The following is a 20,807-nucleotide window of genomic DNA, read 5'->3' as shown; positions in this document are numbered from 1 at the left end:
TTGAATTCCTGTCATTCCCCGCTACTGCGGTCTCCATGAGACTTGTTTCCTCTTCCGTTCTTCTTCTCTTCTAATTTGATATGGTTGATTTCAAGATAGATCTGTATAAGGCTGTAAGAAAAGTTCACCTATATAAAACATTTACACAAAAAACAGGTGATAATAATAAAAACCAAAATGAGAATGAGAAAAAAATATTTTCTGCAGAACAACCTTGTAAAATGGGCCCCCTAGGTTTTTCATTACTAATGGATCCCTCAGAAAATGTACAACAAGAAGCGGAGTTATTGGTTAGTCTAACTAATGACTTATTACCAAACACAAGAATGCCCCCAACAAGGCCTTTTAGAAAAGGGGTTAAATCCACATATGTCCCTCCGGTGTCCCCAGGAAACCTAATTGATGCCTTTGAGGCTCAAGTAGTGAAGGACGTGGAAGCAATACTATATAATAAAATCGGTATAAATTTAAAACCAACAGAATTAGAAGCTATAAAAGACATACAAAAACGTCCGGACATTATAGTTCGTAGAGCAGATAAAGGTGGTAACACTGTTCTCCTTCAAAAAGAGCTTTATATTAAAGAAGCTTTAAAACAACTTTCAGATAGAAAAACCTACGAAGTATTGAAAGGGGACCCCACTTTTAAAATTCAGAACTCACTGCGTTCCCTTTTGAGAGTTTTTGCGGAGAATGGTACCATGTCAAAAACACAAGCGGAAAAACTTTTTCCGGAATTTCCGAGAAAACCGCATTGGTACCATTTACCGAAAATCCACAAATCTCTAGAGGAACCGCCAGGACGCCCTATTGTCTCCGGGGTGGGTTCGATAACGGAACCTCTATCAGCATACATGGACTGGCTCTTGCGTCCTTTATTGTGTGACACACCGGCATATATAAGAGACACTAAACATTTTCTAAAGACTCTGCGTGACTTTGACTGGCAAGAGGGATTTTCCTTAGCATCAATAGATGTGGAGAGCCTCTACACCCGTATCCCACAAGATGCGGGTGTAGAGGCAATCCAAGAAATTCTGAAAAGTACTCCTACAGACCCAAATACTATTTCATTTATAAGGGAAGGCTTGACCTTTATATTAAAAAACAATACCTTTCAATTCGATAATACTTGGTACAGACAGGTAGAGGGTACTGCCATGGGTACACCAGTCTCCTGTACTCTGGCAAACCTCTTCCTGTCTGTATTTGAAGAAAGGTATATATATTCAGTGGAAAATCCATACCTCAGACATATAAAATTCTACGTGAGATTCGTGGACGACATGTTCGTGGTGTGGGACGGCGACCAGGCCTCTTTCACACAGTTTGTGGAATACCTGGCGCTGTCCAACACCATGAACATGCAGTTCACCCATCAGTTTGGAGGTACAGAATTAACATTTTTAGATGTGTGTTTAAAAGTAATTGATGGTAATCTACACACAGAAGTACATCGCAAACCCTCTTCTTGTAATTCCTTACTGCACTTCAACAGTGCCCACCCAATGTACGTAAAAAAAGCCTTACCTTACAGCCAGTTCCTGCGAGTGAAAAGAATAAACAGCAATGATGAGAGTTTTCAAAGACAATCCCAAGAATTATACGGGAGGTTCAGAGATAGAGGGTACCCTCAATCAGTTTTGAACTCAGCTCTGGAACAAGCAAAAACATATAATATAAAAGAAAAAACATCTAAAAATGATAAAAAATTTGTTTTTTGCTTTAAATATGGTCCAATGGACGCACAAATTAGAACAGCAATTCGAAAAAATTGGCAAATTCTCTGCCAAGATCCAGCGCTGAAGGAAATGACAGAAAAGGGTCCCCTCTTCGCCTGCCGCCGCAGTAAAAATATAGGGGACTTAATAGTTCGAAACCGAGTAACTTCACCTCGTAAAAATTGGCTCCAAAATACTGTGCCCAAAGGAAATTTCCGATGTGGGCATTGTAATTACTGTGATCAACATCAAATAGGGACCACTTTAAAAATCGGCCCAATAACGCATACAGTACGTAATTTTATCTCATGTAGAACAACCCATGTGGTGTATATTTTATATTGCCCTTGTGATTCTTTCTATATTGGGAAAACAATTCGCCCTATGTTTGTCCGATTCAGAGAACACCTGAATTCATTGCGCACTGGCAAAGGAGTCCCCCGTTTGATAAAACATATGAATGAACAACACGGGGGGGGACACAAAAATGCTCCGCTTTGCAGGGATAGAGAAAACTTCCCTACCACAGGATGGCGGTAATTTAAATCGCATACTTTTGCGCAATGAGGCAAGGTGGATTTTAAGAGCAAATGCATCTGGACCAATAGGGTTCAACGACAGAGTAGATATGTCGGTTTTTTTGTAAGAGATCTCTGTTTCATTGTTATTGCATTATAGTATATTTCTTCCTAAATGTAATTATTCATCACCCGTTAAATGTTTTTATTTTGTTTTAAATGTTTCACTGTTTCACCATATTTTCTCTCCGGATAGTGGCTAATTGTCCATTATGACGAAGTGAATAATGGGAGGGGCCCTAAGACCTTTTCAGTCAAAAAGCCTTTCTCCCTTTCACTCGTCATTGGATCTGTTGAAGTGCACACCTAGCACGAAACAGCTGTCATCCTTTTTGTATTCACAAACCCTCCCTGCACCGCATGATTACATGTGAATAAACCGCCCTGATAGTTCAAAACTGGTGAGTGCGCTTTTATTTTCTTTTTATATGTTACAGTGAAATTGTTTTTTCAAAAGCAGCACCAAGGTGGAACCTTTGCAGCGGTTTTTGGTTCATTTGACAAAAGGTATAGACGGTGCGATTTTATGCCCCTGGAGCACGAAGGGTCTGGCGTATAGCGGCTGTGCGATAGCATTTTTTTCTTTATTGTGGACTGTCAATTATCATATGGACATCAGTTCGGGTTTTGTTCTCTGTGTTTATATATGAAATTTCCGAGTTGTCTAGTATTACGTCCATTGTTTTGGGTATATGTGCACGTATATATTCATACTGTCCATTTGTGTACACGTGTGGTTTTGCATATCCCTTGCCTTGAGTTATTTATTTAAAATATAACAGGGGTGGGGTTCCACACTGCGGAGGGGAGGGGTTCCACACTGCGGAGGGGAGGGGTTCCACACTGCGGAGGGGAGGGGTTCCACACTGCGGAGGGGAGGGGTTCCACACTGCGGAGGGGAGGGGTTCCACACTGCGGAGGGGAGGGGTTCCACACTGCGGAGGGGAGGGGTTCCACACTGCGGAGGGGAGGGGTTCCACACTGCGGAGGGGAGGGGTTCCACACTGCGGAGGGGAGGGGTTCCACACTGCGGAGGGGAGGGGTTACACAGTTTGATACACTTTGATGGGGGGCAGGACACTTGTCAGATTAGATTTGACGAGTAATAGATATGATACACTACTACTCACAGCCGGTGTTATCACACACAGCGCCATGTATAATCTGAATTTCCGTTGAATTGGGGACACTACGGAGAAAAAAAACAACCAAAAATCCCATAATATAAAACATCTAGCCTAGAATTGTCCACTCTGGTGAATGAGGAGAATGTGACTCTTCTCTTATTTATTTTGTGTTGATTCCTCATCAGGACGGTTACCTGTAAGATCTTCCTCTTTGCACCGCCACTCATCTCCCCGCATATTGCTTTCTCCTTTCTCCATTACGGCTTTAGGATGATTTCTCAGCAGATTTTCCCAGGATTTCAAAACTGTGAAAATAATGTAAAAGTCACAGACAGAAGGAAAACTCACGTGGAATGTTCAATATAGACGCTTTTACTACAAACTCGAGTGGCATCTGAGCCGACATTTGATTGTGAGATCTCTACCACCAATATCACCAGTGCTGCCCTCAGCGTCAGTACAGCAACGCCTAGTGATGGAAGCAGGGGTCACTGGAGCCGGGTCCGCTAAGTGCACTACATTACGACAAAATTATTTCCTTCATTGATTTCTCTTCACATTTCGGGTCCCCTAACATTTTTAATTTTTCATCATATAAAGATTGCTTTGTCTGGAAGTTTTGTATTTTTGGGGTACACACTATATTATGTCATTTCCTTATGATATAAATGTCATGTTAGAGAAATCATCTGTCCCTTTTTAATAATTACACACAGCACAGTATGGTCTAAACCATAGAAATTAAACACGTTCATGTGAGGGAACTTGAAGGAGCCACACCTCGTCACCCCGTCTGACGTCAATATTATGTCAGCGGGATCACATGGTAAGGTCTCCCCACTTGTACCAATGTGACATTCCGCATCCCCTAGGGACGCACGGAGAGTGAGAAGGTGGCCCACGCAGTCACTGACGTACGTTGCACTACACTCGGCCACAACCCTGACAGGCTGAGAGGCCCCTTTCACTAACCCCAGTGAAACAGAACCTTATCAACCTGGGAGGACTGCCACCAGTTCCTCATTCGATATACGCATGGTCCGTTAACAGGGTTATATCGGGCCAGAAAGCCGCCCCATTAGCATTTGAGATTAGGCCGAGAAACAGATGTGTGGATTCATGGATCGAGATAAAAGACCAGCCCAAGGTTAAATTATATAATTGCCTTAAGGGCACAGTAGGCAATACATTATATATACACAATGGTTATACATATATAATGGTCAGATATGCAAACACAATAGTAGTAGGACAATAAGGTATAAACAGAACATTTAGTCAGTTACCAGTTAGATAAAAGGCCTGGCTTGCGGGTGAGGGGCTGCCACATGGCAGGCTTGTGGTTCCCTCTGTGTGTGACTTGTCCTCACACGATGCCCTCACAACCTCCCAGAGAAAAAGCTGTAGGAAATACTGCACACAAGCATTTAACCTTCTGGGTCACTCCCCTCTGGTCTGAACCTGAATCTCCTCTCCTGTAGGTTTATAGATAAAACTCCCAAAACCTATGAAAGATCATAACTCCTTTTTGGCTGGTTCTAAGGCAGCGGTTTTAGCGCCATCGGATCCGACTGGGCCCCTGTTACTCAAGAGACTAAACACAATTTTGCTACCTAGATGCTATTGGCGTTCTATATATCTCCCTTCCTGTGCATGTTAGAATGACTCAAGAACCAGACAGGCGCTTGCCCTGGTTGGGGTATATCTGAAATATATACAATGTACAGCTAGGACATATAGTATTTCCATAACTCCTTTATGAAATCCTAACCGGCTGAACAAAGAACTCAGGCCGCATGGCTTGGATCCACAGGGGGTCTTCCTGTAGGTTGCATACCAGCTTCTAATGGGGCTGTGAATCCTTTGTTGATTGAAGCTGGCCAAGAATCATGTAACCACAGAATGTGCCGAAGGATTTTTTTTATAATTTCATGCCCAATAGTATACAGATGATTGATATGGAATTGTGTCTCCAGTATTCTTCACAACGTTCATCTACTGATCTCCCAGTGTTCCTCTTTTATCGGCAGGTCCAAAGTCACGATGACCCTCGTTGGAGATGGCGTGACGTGTGAGTGTGACTGGATGTAGCCACTACAAGATCGCCTATTCTGTCTAATATCTTTACAACTCCATGATGTATAACTCTAGCTCACGAATACCCACACAAAACCAACACTAATAAGGTTTTGCTACAGAGCTAGCACTCTTCAGGAAGGCTTCAGTGACCTCATCACCTCTTCACATAGCAAGTATTAGCACATGGATTTGTTTCAGAACAGAAGACAGAACTTATTACATGGAGTCTAATATAATGAGAAAAGTCCCAATGCTTAATAAATGCCAAAAGTAGATAACAGATGACATTCACTAAAATGGAGTAAACAAGTTTCTTAAAATAAAAGGAAACAAAGGAGAAACCTAACGTTCACGTTTTATGTATAATATCCAGTGCCCCGAGAAGGCAGAAATCAAAAGTCCTCAATTTGATTGACACCAGGAAATGACCAAAGTTTTACACAAATTTTTAAAACTGGGACATTCGTTGCTCATCTTCCATCCTTTTATGTAACCACTAGGCCAGGTTCAGGGTAATTGCATTTTAAGGCTTTTTATGTTGATGTTATCCCCCTACCTCTGGGATATGATCATGCATGGATTGGCAATCTGCCATGCAGGGGCATATTCCCGGTAGGCTGCAGCACTAAACTGCAAAGTGGGCCAACAGCCTCGTTTTGCGGCAGCCAGTCCTTTAGATCTTATATATTCTGGTACTGCGTGAGCGCGTACGTATTCAGAATGCAGTGATGCACACAGAGCTGTTACTGTCTGACTCTGGATGTTTTTTCTCAATCTAAGCATGCGCTGCCCCTGGAGGCCATTTTCCTGAAGGCCACCGCATCGCAGCAATGGATGTGCGGGGCCTCCGGACTTTCACAAAATGCCGGCAGAGCCCCCGCACCACAGAGCACCACCGCCGATCCTGCCGCACCAGCCTGGGAAGGGAGTGTCGCTCGGCAGCAAAAGGAATGGGACCGACTCCTACTGTCGCCACAGTATTTGTAAGCATATTCTGACTATAAGACGCACCCCATTTTCCTAAAAAAAAACAAAAAAACCCTATGTGTTATAGTCCAAAAAAACGTTAGATTTCCTGTATGTTGGGTGTAAAGTATCTCTATATACCCCCTCCACAGTACCACTTTTCCTGTACTTTCCTCAATATCTTTGTTACTCTGTACATATACACTGCCCAGTACTACTTCCCCTGTCCTGTATATCGGGCATAATTCTCAGTGCCTGTATTACTGTGTATATATATATATATATTTCTCCTGTGCTATATACTGGATATAATTCTGAGGCAGTTAGGCGGATCATATACGAGAGCCGGTATGTGTCCACCAATATGCATATAGAGACATATTAAACCTGCTGGAGCGCATTGTGTTTACAGAAAAACATCTGTGAATTACAAGGCAACGTAAATGTGTGGATTTGGTCACAGTAGATGACCAAGTCAGATTATAGGAAAACCTGACATGGGATTTTATTTTTGGAGGGATTTGTAGGTTTGGTAGTGGGGCGAATCTCTCCCTCCACTCCAAGTTTTTGGAGTGGTTCTATGTCCATGATTCCCATTAAAACTCTCAGTTTTGTCTTGGGTGTGTCAGTTTTGTTTTTGTAAGCTGCAAATCAGGAGGCTCTGTGCAACTCATGCCTGTGTGAAGCTAACACAGAGCCAGGGACTTCAAAGCGGCTGACACGGCAGTGCCATAGACGATGGCATCGGTTTGGAACTCGGACTGTTTTTGAGGACTCGGCTGTGAACCGGAGGAAATAGTTTTCCTATTTATGTGAGCTTCTGGAATACATACACTTTATGCTGAACTTTCTGTGGTCCCTGCCTATCTATCAGAAGGCTTACTTTTACCTCAGTCGGGAGGATGTCCAGAACTATGGGAAACTAGAAAGTGAGATCTTTGCCCAACTGGGGCTTAACAGTTATGTAAGGGCACAACGTGTGTTTCAGTGGTCATTCGTGGAGGCCCGACCCACCAGGTCTCAAGCATATGGCTTGCTGCAGCTAGTAAAAAAAAATGGCTCCAGCCTGAGACCTTGACTCCTTCCCAGATGGTAGAGAGAGTGGTGGCCGACCGGCTGGCGAGAACTCTGCCAGCTGCTATTTAGCGTTGGGTGGGCTAAGTGGATCCTGGAACCCTTGACCAGATGGCTAGCCTGATCGAGTGTTATACGGCCACTTAGGACTTCATACGGGACTCTGTTCCACTACAGTTATCATGCTAGGCCCCGCCAGCCCAGGAGAATGGAAAAGGGACACGACCCTCTGTTGCGGCCAGTCAGGATCGAGCCCATACTGAGGGGCACCCCGGAGAGTGACAAGAGACCAGTTATCCCTAAACCAGTCTTGTGGACTAGCTGTGCTGCAGCTATTAAGTGTTGGCGGTGCCAAGGGCCAGGACATGTGGCTACAAACTGCCCTCTGATGGCTGAACCCAAGGACTGCGGATTTACTTTACATGTATCGATGTACGCCCAGGCGATCTTCACCTCAAATCTTTTCGCTCCAGTGGGTGAACCCCATCTGTGCTAGGCGCGCGTTAACGGACACCAGGTCGAGGCTCTCCTGGACTCAGGAAGCCAAGTGACACTTGTGCATGGGTCATTAATCTCTGGGTCATAACCCACTGGAAAAAAGTTGGGGTTGTATGCATTCATGGTGAACTCCGCGACTATCCAACAGCAGACGTTACATTTTTTACTCCGTGCAGAGAGGTTAAACATGTGGTGGGAGAGTTAAAGACCCTTCCTCACTGGAATGTTCTTGGAAGGGTCTTGCCCCTGTTCTGGTCCCTGTGGAAGAATAAAATTAAACCTCCCAGGACCAATATTTTTCCAGGTGCAGAGCCTGAAGATTCTGAGACAGGTATTCCTGCCATAGCGGTCAACCCCATAGAGAAAGAGTGTGAACCCGACATGTTTCCCCTAGAGGTGATGGCAGGAGAGTTCAAGGAGACTGACCATTCCAGAGCTGGAAGTGCCCCAGGGGACTTTTGTGACAGCCTAGCTCCAGGATCCCACTCTCACCCGGGCACGGGAAAGAGTGATAGAGGTAAATGGGGTGGCCCAGCAACCGGGTGCAGAGGCAGTATACCTGCGCGTAGCAGTCAACCAGGAGATACTTTATAGGATGGACAAAATCAGGGACCAAGTAGTAGAACAGTTGGTAGTGCTCCAATCCTACCATCGGGCGGTGCAAAAATAGATAAGCTCGGAACCCAACGTTAAGGGTCCTCATACTTGGGAGTCCTAACACCAATTTAAAAAACAGCAACATAGAAAAAAAATTTGCAGGATGCAGCCAGGCCTGCATCGGGTTGCCAGCTTATCTATTTTGGCTAAAATATCAACCAATACCTCATTTAATGTATTTATCGTATGCACAATTTTTTTTTATCTTAAACTGGACTTTTTACAATTGTTTTGCAGGATGCAGCCAGGCCCCTTTTTGTTGGTTGGGTGTACTGGGGCGTCTGTCCTTGTGAGGTTCACTCATATAATGCTGGACAGCCCGCCTGACATAATATTATGGGCATCATTAATTGGCTGTAAGGCTACTTTCACACTAGCGTCGTGCACTGCACGTCGCAATGCGTCGTTGTGAATAAAAAACACATCCTGCAGAGTTGCCCGCAGGATGCGTTTTTTCTCCATAGACTGTTATTAGCGACGCATTGCGACGCAGTGCCACACGTCGCAACTGTCGTGCGACGGTTGCGCCGTGTTTTGGCGCACCGCCGCCACAAAAAGTTACATGTAAAGTTTTTTTGTGCGTCGAGACCGCCATTTTCGACCGCGCATGCGCGGCCAAAACTCTGCCCCCTCCTCCCCAGACCTTGCAATGGGGCAGCGGAAGCATCCCTAGACTGCTTCCGCTGCCCACGTCGAGCATTTTTTGCACAGTATGCGTCGGTATGTCGGGCCGACGCAGCACGACGGCCCCGTACCGACGCTAGTGTGAAAGTAACCTAAGCCGGACACTGTGCATCACACCTAACTGTGTGACTGGCGTTCTATTCAAGTCTCATTTGTGTGCATTTTTTTCTACTAGGCAGCCACCCCCTCCATAATTTGGTAGGTTTGTGAGTGGCTGGTTTTATCATTAGTTTGCACCTGTGCTGCCCCTGCCTTTATAATGGGGGTCTGCTGCATCCTGCCTGTGCATTTGTGATCTGACTGGTGTTGGTAAGGCTGTTTCCTTCTGGTATATCACACTGTATAATGACCCCCCAACATTTGGAGATCCTCCCACAGTAGCCCCTACAATTCCTGCCATGCTGTATATAATGGACCCCACAGTAGCCCCTACAATAGCTGCCATGCTGTATATTGGATCCCACAGTAGCCCCTACAGTGTAGGAGTGACCATTGACCCCACACACGTAGTATATAATGCCAGACAGTCACACTACAAGTTTTAATTACCGTATATACTGGAATATAAGCTGAGATTTTCATCCTATTTTTTAGGCTGAAAGTGCCCCTTTCGGCTTATACCCGAGTCACCCCCACAAGTCTGTTTCCCGTCACCCCCACCGGTTTGTCTCCCGTCACCCCCACCCCGTCTCTATTCCCCGGGGGTATTTCTTACCCCTTTCTTCACAGCAGCAGAGCAGCGCGATCCTGGAATGTATGGAGTCCCAGATGTAGCGGCATGCCGGTAACGTATGGAGCAGCAACAGCAGTCATGGAGGCAAGCGGTAGCCGTACGGCAAGTGGAGGTAACGGGCGGCCTGCATTTTCAGTGCCGCACACTTCACTTCCGGTGACATCATGAATATTCATAAGCCATAATGAGTGGGATCGGAAGTGAAGTGTGCGCAGCGAAAATACAAGCACCCCGCAACCTCCATGTGCCGTATGGCTACTGCTTGCCTCCATGACTGTTACTGCTGCTCCTTATATTACCGGAACGCCGCTACCTCCGGGCCTCCATACATGCCAGGATCGCGCTGCTCCACCGCCGCTGTGTTGAAGTGGGTAAGAAACATCCCTGTGAAAGACTCGCGGACCAACGGGGAGACTTGCGGGGAGATTCGCGAACCCAGTAGCTGCTGCATCTCCCCCCTCGGCGTATACTGGATTCAATAAGCTTTCCCGGTTTTTGAGGTAAAATTAGGTACCTCGGCTTATACTCGGGTCGGCATATACTTGAATATATATATTTAAATAAAAAAACATGAAGTACTCCCCTAATCCAGGATTCTGATGAGACACGCATCAAAGCGCGTACGGACCAAAGCATTATAGCCAAGCAATGACTTCACCGCACCAGAACCTTGGCCGCTGCATCACCCTGTTGTTCTACAGAATGCAGGCTAAAAGTGACCAGTGGTCTACAGAACGGAGAGCGGTAGTGTGGGGAGAACATGTCTGGTCCACATCAGAGCTTATCTATATCAGCGTGCTGCCGATATCTCTCGGAGAACAGATAATGTAGTAGATGTTACATGCAGTCCTATGTAACACCACATATGCCAGAGAAAACTGTGAGAATAATGTAGATGTCACCTGCAGTCCTATGTAACACCACAGATGGCACACTGATAACTCTCTGAGTACATATAACATTGCAGATGTCATCTGGTATTTTTAAGGGGTTAAATTACTTTGGACCCCTGATCTCACACCATCATTACATAGATAGTGATACCCTGCATCAAAGTGGGCAAACAGGAAATGTCGGTGTCAGATCTGATGCCCAGAACCCATTGGGGCCAGGCTGGAGTGACCTGAACTAGATGAGGGGCATCACTGCCTGCATTGTCAGGTCACTGGCCCAAAGCAATTTAAGCCTTTCAATTTGCATTTAATCATTGTGATTTTTGTCATTAAATCTATAAACCCCAAATATGAAACTGTACAAATACAGGCTCATACTTATTTGCAAGAAAAATGCAAGAGTGCAACCTGATAAAAAAAAAAAAATCCAGTCTCTCTCTTCCCTCCTGTCTCTCTCTTCCCTCCTGTCTTTCTCTTACCTCCGGTCTCTCTCTCGTCTTCCCTCCCTCCTTACCTCTTCTTTAGGGACTACAAAGCAGTGAAAGTTTTGGGGAATGACGTCACCGGACGGGGCGGGGCCTCTTTCAGTAGTCCAGTCAGTGAGGCCCGGCTAGCAGGAAGGGTTGTGGCCGGAATGTCCGGGCTCCTGCAGCTCCTGACTACACTGCAGCCCTCACACTGCAGCTGCTTCACTGCTGACAATGATGAGACTGTGCGGGCTCCTGTCAGATATAGATGTATGTCTGTACAATGTATGGGAACCCTGGCAGATGTTTATTAGTGAGGACGTGAGAATGTGTAAGGTTCACTAATAAAGTGATTACAGTTATATTCATTACTAATGTTTTATATTAATCAAAAAATCACAGTGTATGTGCTCCTGTCAGGTATATATTAGTGATATCAGAATGTATGGGCCCCTGTCAGGTATATATTAGTGATGATATCAGAATGTATGGGCCCCTGTCAGGTATATATTAGTGATGATATCAGAATGTATGGGCTCCTGTCAGGTATATATTAGTGATATCAGAATGTATGGGCTCCTGTCAGGTATATATTAGTGATGATATCAGAATGTATGGGCTCCTGTCAGGTATATATTAGTGATATCAGAATGTATGGGCTCCTGTCAGGTATATATTAGTGATGATATCAGAATGTATGGGCCCCTGTCAGGTATATATATTAGTGATGATGTCAGAATGTATGGGCCCCTGTCAGGTATATATTAGTGATATCAGAATGTATGGGCTCCTGTCAGGTATATATTAGTGATGATATCAGAATGTATGGGCCCCTGTCAGGTATATATTAGTGATATCAGAATGTATGGGCCCCTGTCAGGTATATATTAGTGATGATATCAGAATGTATGGGCCCCTGTCAGGTATATATTAGTGATGATATCAGAATGTATGGGCCCCTGTCAGATATATATTAGTGATGATATCAGAATGTATGGGCTCCTGTCAGGTATATATTAGTGATGATATCAGAATGTATGGGCTCCTGTCAGGTATATATTAGTGATAATATCAGAATGTATGGGCTCCTGTCAGGTATATATTAGTGATAATATCAGAATGTATGGGCTCCTGTCAGGTGTATATTAGTGATGATATCAGAATGTATGGGCTCCTGTCAGGTATATATTAGTGATGATATCAGAATGTATGGGCCCCTGTCAGGTATATATTAGTGATGGTATCAGAATGTATGGGCTCCTGTCAGGTATATATTAGTGATGATATCAGAATGTATGGGCCCCTGTCAGGTATATATTAGTGATGATATCAGAATGTATGGGCCCCTGTCAGGTATATATTAGTGATGGTATCAGAATGTATGGGCCCCTGTCAGGTATATATTAGTGATGATATCAGAATGTATGGGCCCCTGTCAGGTATATATTACTGATGATACAGAATGTATGGGCTCCTGTCAGGTGTATATTAGTGATGATATCAGAATGTATGGGCCCCTGTCAGGTATATATTAGTGATGATATCAGAATGTATGGGCTCCTGTCAGGTATATATTAGTGATGATATCAGAATGTATGGGCCCCTGTCAGGTATATATTAGTGATGATATCAGAATGTATGGGCCTCTGTCAGGTATATATTACTGATTATATCAGAATGTATGGGCTCCTGTCAGGTATATATTAGTGATGATATCAGAATGTATGGGCCCCTGTCAGGTATATATTAGTGATGATATCAGAATGTATGGGCTCCTGTCAGGTATATATTAGTGATTATCAGAATGTATGGGCTCCTGTCAGGTATATATTAGTGATGATATCAGAATGTATGGGCCCCTATCAGGTATATATTAGTGATGATATCAGAATGTATGGGCTCCTGTCAGGTATATATTAGTGATGATATCAGAATGTATGGGCCCCTGTCAGGTATATATTAGTTATGATATCAGAATGTATGGGCCCCTGTCAGGTATATATTAGTGATGATATCAGAATGTATGGGCTCCTGTCAGGTATATATTAGTGATGATATCAGAATGTATGGGCTCCTGTCAGGTATATATTAGTGATGATATCAGAATGTATGGGCCCCTGTCAGGTATATATTACTGATTATATCAGAATGTATGGGCTCCTGTCAGGTATATATTAGTGATGATATCAGAATGTATGGGCCCCTGTCAGGTATATATTAGTGATGATATCAGAATGTATGGGCCTCTGTCAGGTATATATTAGTGATTATCAGAATGTATGGGCCCCTGTCAGGTATATATTAGTGATGGTATCAGAATGTATGGGCCCCTGTCAGGTATATATTAGTGATGATATCAGAATGTATGGGCTCCTGTCAGGTATATATTAGTGATGATATCAGAATGTATGGGCCCCTGTCAGGTATATATTAGTGATGATATCAGAATGTATGGGCTCCTGTCAGGTATATATTAGTGATGATATCAGAATGTATGGGCCCCTATCAGGTATATATTAGTGATGATATCAGAATGTATGGGCTCCTGTCAGGTATATATTAGTGATGATATCAGAATGTATGGGCCCCTATCAGGTATATATTAGTGATGATATCAAATCAAATCAAATCAAAGAAGCTTTATTGGCAGGACCAAATACACATCAGTTTTGCTAAAGCAGGTGTATAAAGGCAATAGGAGTAGGGACTGTGGGGATGTTGGGTAGGAGCTGTAGGGGAGGTGGATGGGGGGGGCAGATCCATTGTGGGGGCTATAGTCCATGGCATAGGGGAGGTGGATGGGGGCAGATCCAGGGTGGGGGCTATAGTCCATGGCATAGGGGAGGTGGATGGGGGCAGATCCAGGGTGGGGGCTATAGTCCATGGCATAGGGAAGGTGGGTGGGGGCAGATCCATTGTGGGGGCTATAGTCCATGGCATCATGGCTGTCTTTCTCGCAGTCTATGACATTCGCTCACATACCGCGCTGCTATCTCCACTGCTCTCTCTTCTTCTCCCAGCAGGATATATGTTTTCTCTTCCTCCTTCATGGTGATGAAGTCCGGGAAGAGATGTGAGAGTCTCTTGAAGTGAGTGTCCCTCACTGCTGAGTATTTGGAGCAGTGTAGCAGGAAGTGGGTTTCGTCCTCTATGGCCTCCTGATCACAGTGTTGGCACAGTCTTTCCTCCCTGGGCTTGTAGTTCTGCCTGTGTCGGACACATTCGATGGCCAGACTGTGGGCACTGAGTCTATATCGGCTCAGGATCTTGCGATCTCTGGGGTCCGGGAGTTTCTCCAGATATGGGGCCAGTCTGTAGTCTCTCTGTAGACTCCGGTACGTGTTCAGTTTCTGTGAGTTGTTGATATCATTCTTCCAGTCACTGACATACCTCTCCTGGCCTTCGTCTGCCATCTTCCTGATTCCGGCTTTTGTCAGGTTGTTGTGATTGGTGTTCTGGTCCGGTTGGGTTTGGCTTGGCTGTTCCGAGGGTTCTGGTTTTTCTGTTTCACCTACATGTATCAGGTCTTTATGGTGATGGGAGCTTGGATTGCTCCTATGCAGGTGAGCCCGGAATGACAGCGCCCTCTTTAGAACTGTTAGGTGTAGAGGGAATCTGCCCAGCTCGGCCCGACAAGCACTGTTGGAGGTGCTCCGATGGACCTGGAGAAGGTGCTTGCAGAATTCCAGGTGGAATATTTCTGTTGGACTGGAATCCCACCTTGACCAGTCTGGGTAGGTGTGGGGACCCCAGACTTCGCTGCCATACAGGAGGATTGGGGCGATGATGGAGTCGAAGATTTTTAGCCAGACCCTCACTGGTGGCTTCAGATGGTAGAGTTTCCTTTGGATGGCATAGAAGGTTTTGCAGGCCTTGTCTTTCAGGGTCTCTATGGCTTGTTTGAAGCTCCCTGACCGGTGAATCTCTAGGCCCAGGTAGGTATATTTGTCCGTTCCTGTGAGGTCGCAGTTGTTGAGGACAAATGATGGGTGCTGGTCTGATTTTCTCTTTCTCCTCTGGAACACCATGGTGTTGGTTTTCTTTAGGTTGACCGGTAGGGCCCAGGTGGAGCTGAATTTCTCTAGGATTTTCAGGTTGTCCTGGAGGCCTTTCTCGGTTGGTGACAGCAGCAGCAGGTCATCTGCATACAGCAGGAATTTCACCTGCGTGTCGTGGAGGGTGAGACCTGGTGCTGAGGAGGATTCCAGGACGGTAGCCAGCTCGTTGATGTAAATGTTGAAGAGTGTTGGACTTAGGCTGCAGCCTTGTCTGACCCCGCGGCTCTGCTGGAAATAAGCCGTTCTTCTGCCGTTCACACTCACGCTGCAGCGGTTCTCGGTGTAGGAGCTTTTGATGACATCATAGGTCTTTCCTCCTATTCCGCTCTCCAGCAGTTTCAGGAATAAGCCCGGGTGCCACACTGAATCAAAGGCCTTTTTAAAGTCCACAAAGCAGGCGTATATCTTCCCATTCTTTGTATTGTAGACGTGTCTCTGAATGAGGCTGTGCAGAGTGTAGATGTGGTCAGTGGTTCGGTGGTTCGGCATGAACCCTGCTTGGCTCTTGCTGAGGACGTTGTGCTCGGTGAGGAAGGTGAGGATCCTCTTGTTCAGGATACTGTTGAACAGTTTTCCCAGGTTGCTGCTGACACATATGCCTCTGTAGTTGGCAGGGTCATACCTGTCCCCACTCTTGTGGATGGGTGTGATGAGGCCTTGGTTCCAGGTACGAGGGAAGTAGCCAGCGCTCAGCACAATATTGAAGAGTTTAACCATTGCAGCCTGTATTTCTGGTGGGCTGTACTTCAGCATTTCTGGTAGGATTCCGTCCAGGCCACTGGCTTTTCTACATCTTATGGAGGAGAGTCTCTCGGCTACTTCCTGTAGTGTTATAGGTGTATCCACCGGGTTTTGGAAGTTTTTGATTTTTTCCTCCATTGCTTTTAGTTTCGCCATTATGTTTTCCTGTTCTTGGCTTAGCTCTTCCTTTGGAATGTCTTTATAGAGGTCTCTGAAGTATTGGAGCCAGAGGTTGCCATTTTGGATATGGGTGTTGTTTTTCTTGTCTTTGGTGCCCATGTGGTTCCATAGTTCCCAGAAGGAGTTGTCCTGGAGGGCGTCTTGGAGTTGGTTAAGCTTGGTAGAGATGTAACTCTGCTTCTTCCTCCTGAGGAGGGTTTTGTACTGCCTTTGTATGGAGTCATAGGCTTCCCTCAGACCCAGGTGGTTGGGGTCTCTGTGTTTCTTGTTGGAGGCTGTTCTCAGGGTCTTCCGTACAGCTTTACATTCTTTGTCAAACCAGCCATTGACCTGTGTTTCTTTTGGTCTCTTGTAGTAGACTTTTTTAAGGTCGGACAGTCTGGCCATTGCGTAGAATATATTGTTGAGGTCCTTTGCGGCTTGGCTCACTCCCTCTGGGTTTGGCTTGTACTCGAGGTTGTAGAAGTGGTGCAGCATCCGCTGTATTTCAGGTCTGCTGGAAGCATCTATATACTTTAGTGCCGACATTTTGGACCATTTATAGGATGGAGGCCGGGTGAAGAGGCCGCTCTGCTGTGGCTTCTGAGTGGATGGTTTCTCTGTAGATTTCATGTACAGAAGAAGTTGGCTGTGGTCTGACAGGTGCGTTTGTGGGGTGACTATGAGGGCGCTGACATCTGCCAGGTTCAGATCTGTAATGGCGTAGTCTACTACACTCCTCCCTACATGGGAGTTTAGTGTATACCTTCCTAAGGAGTCACCCTTGCTTCGCCCATTAACCCCTTCCCGACATGTGACGGAATAGTACGTCACATGTCGGGACCCCCGCTTTGATGTGCGCTCCGGCGGTGAGCGCACATCAAAGTCGCGACATGTCAGCTGTTTTTTACAGCTGACATGTGCGCGCAATAGCGGCGGGTGAAATCGCGATCACCCGCCGCTATTAACTAGTTAAATGCCGCTGTCAAACTCAGACAGCGGCATTTAACTACCGCATGCAGCCGTGCGGCCGGATATGAGCGCATCGCCGACCCCCGTCACATGATCGGAGGTCGGCGATGCTTGTACATTGTAACCATAGAGGTCCTGGAGACCTCTATGGTTACTGATCGCCGGTGGCTGTGAGCGCCCCCCTGTGGTCGGCGCTCACAGCACACCTGCATTTTAGCTACATAACAGCGATCTGATGATCGCTGTTATGTAGCAGAGCCGATCGGGCTGTGCCTGCTTCTAGCCTCCCATGGAGGCTATAGAAGCATGGTAAAAGTTAAAAAAAAAAGTAAAAAAACATGTGAAAAAAATAAAAAAAATATGAAAGTTTAAATCACCCCCCTTTCGCCCCAATCAAAATAAATCAATAAAAAAAAAACCCAACCTACACATATTTGGTATCGCCGCGTTCAGAATCGCCCGATCTATCAATAAAAAAAAAGCATTAACCTGATCGCTAAACGGCGCAATGAAAAAAAAAAACGAAACGCCAGATTTACGTTTTTTTGGTCGCCACGACATTGCATTAAAATGCAATAACGGGCGATGAAAAGAACGTATCTGCACCAAAATGCTATCATTAAAAATTCCAGCTCGGCACGCAAAAAATAAGCCCTCACCCGACCACAGATCACGAAAAATGGAGACGCTACGGGTATCGGAAAATGGCGCAATTTTATTTATTTATTTTTTTGCAAAGTTTGGAATTTTTTTTCACCACTTAGGTAAAAAAGAACCTAGTCATGTTAGGTGTCTATGAACTCGTACTGACCTGGAGAATCATAATGGCAGGTCAGTTTTAGCATTTAGTGAACCTAGCAAAATAGGCAAGCAAAAAACAAGTGTGGGATTGCACTTTTTTTGCAATTTCACTGCACTTGGAATTTTTTTCCCGTTTTCTAGTACACGACATGGTAAAACCAATTATGTCGTTCAAAAGTACAACTCGTCCCGCAAAAAATAAGCCCTCACATGGCCAAATTGACAGAAAAATAAAAAAGTTATGGCTCTGGGAAGGAGGGGAGCGAAAAACGAAAACGGAAAAACGGAAAAAGCTCCGGGGGTGAAGGGGTTAAGGATATGAAGTCCTAGACTTCTACATATGTTCAGGAGCTTTCTGCCACTTTTGTTGACTGTGCTGTCATAGCTGTTTCTCTCAGTGTGTACAGGGTCTTGGTCGTCATTCTCTGCTCCAAGTATGTAGATGTTCCCATCCGTGGTCAGGAAGTCTCTCTCTCTCCCTGTTCTTGCATTGAGGTCTCCAAAGATGAGAACTTTGCCCAGGGCCTGATAATGGGCGGCTTCTCTTTGTAAGATCTCGAAGCAGTCTGGATTGAAGTAGGGGGACTCTGGCGGTGGTATATAGGTGGTGTTAGAGCAGAATCCATTTTACCTTGCTCGCCTCCATTTTGTATAAGTGTTATTAGAGGTCAGAAAAGTAAGATACAATTCACTATTCTTCATTGTGCTGTTATCGTGAATTCCTAAGAACTAATGGAAGGAGCGCAAAATACAGACAGACACACTGGCGCTGGGCTACCCCCCTACAAATGTAGCTAAAGGAATGAATGTCCTTGGTAAGATAAAGAATGATGTACTGTGTAAGATATGTCTGCAAAAGTGTAGGGAGATTAGGGAGTAAAACACTCCGACGCTTAGCCAATACATGGGGAATCCGCCTCCAACACAAGAATGCATAAAAGTGTGTGTAAGCTCATTAAAAACTAGAGATATTTCAAATACAGCCCTGGCGTACTGTGTCTTATCTCTCCGGTGCCGTGACTTCATCTCTACAGTGGACTCATCAGAGAGTAGGTCGAGACCTGCGACAACAATTCTGGCTGCCCGAACAGGGACCTGAGTGCTTCATCTGAGACCCGGCCGACTCCAGTAATGGACCAGGGGACTTCCCGGGACTAGTGGCATCACACAGCGCTGGGGTGAGAATACTGATTATATTCTGCCTACGTCATTCCACTTGTGGACGGGTTTTCCCCTTCTTCTAGTTGACCAGGACCAGGTAAGATCACGGGTTTTGCCCGGCTCAGGTACCCTTGAACCCAGATGTTAACCCTCATTGTGTGGATACTGATGACTCCACTGTTAGACTAAAATGATTGACCCCATGATCTTTGTATGGTGTGCTTGTGGAGTGTTTGTAGTTTGTCTGTTCATATACCTGTGTTATCAATCTTGGAAGCAAGCTAATACAATAACCTGTAAGCACAGTAAACCTATAGTTTAGGTTTAGGACTAACGTAGGAGGATATAGCCTACTCTAGGTGAGGAGGAAAGGTCCGTCTGATAAGTTTTCAGCCTGCACGTATACTAGCAATAGAATGGGGAACCAAGAGAGTACAGGGTTCCATAGTGCTAGAGAATTAGTCCAGAGAAAAGAAGGGAAGGAATCCCAGAAGCAGGTTAGTGTGCTCTTGAAGGCAGGAGGCTTCCACCCCTCAGGGGAATTAGATACAGGTAAATGGTATGACTTCATGAAAAACCACACAGGGTGGCTTAAAGATAAAAAACTCTTGAGGCAAGCTAGAATGTGGGCAGACGCTTCCCGACACTATGAAGAGCAGGGAGTGGAAAAATTCATCCAAGGTAAAAATCTTGTATACCGATGTCTAGATGGGAACTGTAAAGCCGCTATCGTTCCCAGCTTACCTCCATGTGCTCCACCCCCACCAGTGTCCCCCAGTTATGTCCCCACAGGAAAACAGGCAGGATCAGAACAATGGATTTGCCCACATTGTGGTCAACAGAACCCACCAACTGCTGATTATTGTGTAAGTTGTGGCAGTCCCCAGCCAAGCAGTTCCCACACATTGTATACAGGTATTCCCAAACTGTTTCCCATGAAACAGACAGTAGTCTCAAGTGGTATGCGATCCAAAGTGGAGGATGGTGCAGCTGACAGTGGACCTCCGACTTACCATGTTGCTAGCAGGTATCAGCCATGGTCTCCCACCGAACAGATGTCTTTGACTGCACAGCTGCCAGACATTAACCAACGACCTATGACTTTTGCCAGACAGTGTGGGGTGATACAGCACACTTACCAGGCAACCAGACAGGACATGCAACAGTTAGTGCGTTCAGCCCTGGGGGAAGCACCTTCCACCCGACTGACAGCTGAGACATATAAAATGTACCCAGGGGGAAATGGTCCCCAAGACGGAGAACCTAATAATGCCAGGTCAGGGTCTGACTTTGTTGAGGCACTGGAAAAAGCCTGTAAGATTAGACAGGAAGAAGTATCGGTGCATTTAGAAGACTGTGTCCAGGACCCGAAGGAGCTCCCCATTGATTATTTCTACAGGTTGCAACAACGGTGGTCTGATATGGGTTATGGTGAAGA

The 20,807-nt window shown here is 45.4% G+C and overlaps 1 protein-coding gene across 3 annotated transcripts in view; it reads right to left on the bottom strand.

Annotated features, from left to right (window-relative positions):
* LOC143785573 (uncharacterized) overlaps nt 1-20,807 on the bottom strand; it is a 173,987-nt gene that overhangs the window by 59,604 nt on the left and 93,576 nt on the right. The window contains exon 1 of one of the 3 annotated variants that reach the window (XM_077274551.1): nt 3,621-4,148. The exons of the other annotated variants lie outside the window; for them this stretch is intronic. Coding sequence (XP_077130666.1) covers nt 3,621-3,684 — 64 coding nt within the window. The 5' untranslated portion in view covers nt 3,685-4,148. Of the gene's footprint in view, nt 1-3,620; nt 4,149-20,807 lie in introns of those variants that run through there. 3 annotated transcript variants of the gene reach the window in all.

Source organism: Ranitomeya variabilis, chromosome 7 (genome assembly GCF_051348905.1).
Source record: "Ranitomeya variabilis isolate aRanVar5 chromosome 7, aRanVar5.hap1, whole genome shotgun sequence".
Lineage (NCBI taxonomy): Eukaryota > Metazoa > Chordata > Amphibia > Anura > Dendrobatidae > Ranitomeya > Ranitomeya variabilis.
This window is presented reverse-complemented; position numbering and strand designations above follow the sequence as displayed.